The sequence below is a fragment of the Manacus candei genome, unplaced genomic scaffold, assembly GCF_025592945.1.
Source record: "Manacus candei isolate 608988 ecotype Guabito, Panama unplaced genomic scaffold, ASM2559294v1 h1tg000286l, whole genome shotgun sequence".
Classification (NCBI taxonomy): domain Eukaryota; kingdom Metazoa; phylum Chordata; class Aves; order Passeriformes; family Pipridae; genus Manacus; species Manacus candei.
Window position 1 is genome coordinate 20,742 of NW_026138334.1, and position 4,112 is coordinate 24,853.

The following is a 4,112-nucleotide window of genomic DNA, read 5'->3' on the forward strand; positions in this document are numbered from 1 at the left end:
AAACTCCCCCTCAAAATCTACCTGGACCCCCCCCAAATTGATCTGGACACTCCTCCCAAATCCATTCTAGACCCCCCAAAATCCACCCGGCCCCTCCCAAAATTGATCCAGACCCCCCCAAAATCCACCAGGACACCCCCAAAATCCACATGGACCCCCCCCCCGCCTCAAATCCACCCGGATCCGCCCCAAATCCATTCAGACCCCCCCTAAAACCCACCTGAAACTCCCCCCCCCCCCAAAAAAAAATCCCCCCCACGATTTGTTTCTCAAATTTATTTACATGATTTCCCCGGGGGGGGAAGGAGGGGGTCACACCTTTGCCCCCCCACCCCCCAAATTGGGGGAGGGGGTGGTGGTGGGGGGGTTATTTAGGGTTGGGGGCCCCCCCAGGAAGTCGGGGGGGGATATTTGGGTTGGGTCCCCCCCCGGGATGTGGGGGGGGGGGTTCTTTTGGGTTGGGGGGGTGTCTTTTGGGCCCCCCAAAAAAAGTGGGGAGGGGTTATTTAGGGTTGGGGGGGCCTCCCCCTCTTGGGGGGGGGGTCACGAGGGGTTATTTGGGGCTGGGGGGGGCTGGTAGTGACCCCCCTCTCCCCCAAGGAGGGTTATTTTGGCTCCTCCAGAGATGAGGGGGGGGGTATTTGGGGCTGGGGGGCTTTTAGGGTCCCCCCTGGGTGTTTTTGGGGGGGTGATAGAGGCCCCCCCTCAGAGAAGTGTTATTTGGGGGCTGGTAGAAGCCCCCCCAGGGGATTTTTTGGGTTGGAAACCCCCCCAGGGGGATATTTAGGGTTGGGGGAGTCCCCGGGAGCCTGGGGGGGTTATTTGGGGTCTGGGGGGGGCTTTTGGGGTCCCCCCAGGGAGTTTTTGGGGTGGTTATAGAGGCCCCCCCCCCTCAGGGAGGTGTCTGTGTTATTTGGGGGCTGGTAGAAGCCCCCCCAGGGGAAAACACCCCCCCCCAGGAGTCAGTGGGGGGTTTTTTAGGGTTGGGGGTCCCCCCTGGGGGTCTGGGGGGGCTTTTAGGGTCCCCCCAGAGGGTTTTTGGGGGGTGATAGAGGCCCCTCCTCAGAAAAGTGTTACTTAGGAGCTGGTAGAAGCCCCCCCAGGGGTTTTTTTGGGGTTGGAACCCCCCCCCGGGGGTTATTTAGGGTGGGGGGGGAGGTCTGGGAGGGTTATTTGGGGCTGGGGGGCTGGTAGGGGTCGAGCAGGAGGGAGCTGAAGGTGTTGACCTTGTCCCCCCCCCGCACCTCGTGGGGCAGCAGCGGCAGCTTCACGATGTGGAAATCCTCGTACAGGTCCTCCATCTGCGGGGGGGGGGGCACAGGGGGGGTCAAAAGGGACCCCCCAAACCCCCTGTGACCCCCCCAAACCCCCTGTGACCTCCCCCAACCCCCTGTGACCCCCCCCAACCCCCTGTGACCCCCCCATGCCTCCAGACCCCAAATTCCCCTTCCTCCCAAGCCCCCTTCCCCTCCCATCTGGAAACGCTCACACACAGCCCAATCGGGGGGGGGGGGCAAAGTGGGACCCCCCTAAACCCCCTCTGACCCCCCAAACCCCCTCTGACCTCCTCAAACCTGCTCTGACCCCCCCCAACCTGCCCTGACCCCCCCGGTGTCTCCAGATCCCACCCCCCACCCAAAACCCCCTTTCCCTCCCATCTGGAAATGCTCACACACACCCCCTCCCTGGGGGTGGGGGGCCAGAGCAGGACCCCCCCAAAGCTTCTCTGACTGCCTCAAACCCCCTCTGACCCCCCAAGCCCCCTCTGACCCCCCCAAACCCCCTCTGACCCCCCCAAGCCCCCTCTGACCCCCCCAAACCCCCTCTGACTCCCCCAACCCCCTCTGACCCCCCCAAATCCCCTCTGACCCCCCCAAACACCCTCTGACCCCCCAAACCCCTCTGACTCCCCCAAACCCCTCTGACCCCCCCAAATCCCCTCTGACCCCCCAAACCCCTCTGACCCCCCCAAATCCCCTCTGACCCCCCCAAACCCCCTCTGACCCCCCCAATCCCCTCTGACCCCCCCAATCCCCTCTGACCCCCCCAAACCCCCTCTGACCCCCCCAAACCCCTCTGACCCCCCCAAATCCCCTCTGACCCCCCCAAATCCCCTCTGACCCCCCCAAATCCCCTCTGACCCCCCAAACCCCTCTGACCCCCCCAAATCCCCTCTGACCCCCCCAATCCCCTCTGACCCCCCCAACCCCCTCTGACCCCCCCCTCAGGCCCTTGAAGGGGGTCTCAGCCCCCCAAGGTCCCCCCCCAAGCCCCTCCTCCCTTCCTGACCCAGATATCTGGGCCCCCCCTGTGCCCCCAGGTGAGCTCACCTGCTCCAGGTACTCGACCTGTGTCCCCCCACCCCTGGGAAGGTTACCTGTCCCCCCAGGTGAGCTCACCTGCTCCAGGTACTCGACCTGTGTCCCCCCACCCCTGGGGAGGTCCCCTGCCCCCCCAGGTGAGCTCACCTGCTCCAGCTACTTGATCTGGATCTTGTGCCCAAACCTGTGTCCCCCCAGCCCCTGCTGAGGTCCCCTGTGCCCCCAGGTGAGCTCACCTGCTCCAGGTACTCGACCTGTGTACCCCCACCCCTGAGGAGGTCCCCTGTGCCCCCAGGTGAGCTCACCTGCTCCAGGTACTCGACCTGGATCTTGTGCCCAAACCTGTGTCCCCCCAGCCCCTGGGGAGGTCCCCTGTGCCCCCAGGTGAGCTCACCTGGTCCAGGTACTTGGCCTGGATCTTGTGGCGTGCCTCGCACATGCGGCAGGGCCGCAGGGGGTCGGGGAACACGAGCTGGTTGACCACGATGTTGTGGGTGTCGATGCGGCACTTGGCCAGCTCCTGGATCAGCCGCTCGGTCTCGTACAGGGACAGGAACTCGGCGATGCACACACAGATAAAGGTGGTTTGCTCCTGAAACAGGGACACAGGGACAGGAACTCGGCAATGCACACACAGATAAAGGTGGTTTGTTCCTAAAACAGGGACAGGGACAGTGACACAGGGACAGTGATAGAGGGACAGTGACACAGGGACAGGAACTCGGCAATGCACACACAGATAAAGGTGGTTTGTTCCTGAAACAGGGACAGGGACAGTGATAGAGGGACAGGGACACAGGGACAGTGACACAGGGACAGGAACTCAGCGATGCACACACAGATAAAGGTGGTTTGTTCCTGAAACAGGGACACAGTGACACAGGGACAGTGACACAGGGACAGGAACTCAGCGATGCACACACAGATAAAGGTGGTTTGTTCCTGAAACAGGGACAGGGACAGTGACACAGGGACACAGGGACAGGAACACAGGGACACAATGACACAGGGACACAGGGACAGGGACACAGGGACAGGAACTCGGCGATGCACACACAGATAAAGGTGGTTTGTTCCTGGGACAGGGACAGTGACACAGGGACAGGGACACAGAGACAGTGACACAGGGACAGTGACACAGGGACAGGGACACAGAGACAGTGACACAGGGACAGTGACACAGGGACAGGGACAGTGATACAGGGACACAGGGACAGGGACACAGGAACAGTGACACAGGGACACAGGGACAGGGACACAGGGACAGGAACTCGGCGATGCACACACAGATAAAGGTGGTTTGTTCCTAAAACAGGGACAGGGACACAGGGACAGGGACACAGGGACAGTGACACAGGGACAGGGACACAAGGACACAGGCACAGATGACATTGGTCACAGGGACACAGTGACATGGCGGCACCAAGGACAAGGACACAGTGACATGGGGACACCCCGAAATGGTGACACAGCACTTGGGGACATGGGGACACACAGACACAGACACCCATGGCAATAAAGGCCATGGGGACACACTGACATGGCACTCAGGGACATGGGGACACACACAGTGCTCACCGTCCCCCCTGCAGGCCCCAAGAGGTCCCTGTCCCTGTCTCCATCCCTGTCCCTGTCCCCATCCCTGTCCCCATCCCTGTCCCTGAGCCCATCCCATCCCTGCCCTCAGCAATCCCTGTCCCCATCCTTGACCTCATCCCTGTCCCCATCCCCTTCTCTGCAGGCCCCAAGAGGTCCCTGTCCCTGTCTCCATCCCTGTCCCTGTCCCCATCC

General features: G+C 62.2%; 1 protein-coding gene across 1 annotated transcript; it reads right to left on the minus strand.

Annotated features, from left to right (window-relative positions):
- Positions 1-313: 313 nt before the first annotated feature.
- LOC127464863 (ATPase GET3-like) lies at positions 314-3,736 on the minus strand. The gene is made up of 3 exons (XM_051775317.1): positions 3,617-3,736; positions 2,716-3,066; positions 314-1,301 (listed from the first exon to the last, which is right to left on the minus strand). The coding sequence occupies exons 1-3, from the start codon at positions 3,734-3,736 to the stop codon at positions 1,170-1,172; spliced, it is 603 nt and encodes a 200-aa protein (XP_051631277.1). The 3' UTR covers positions 314-1,169.
- Positions 3,737-4,112: the final 376 nt, after the last annotated feature.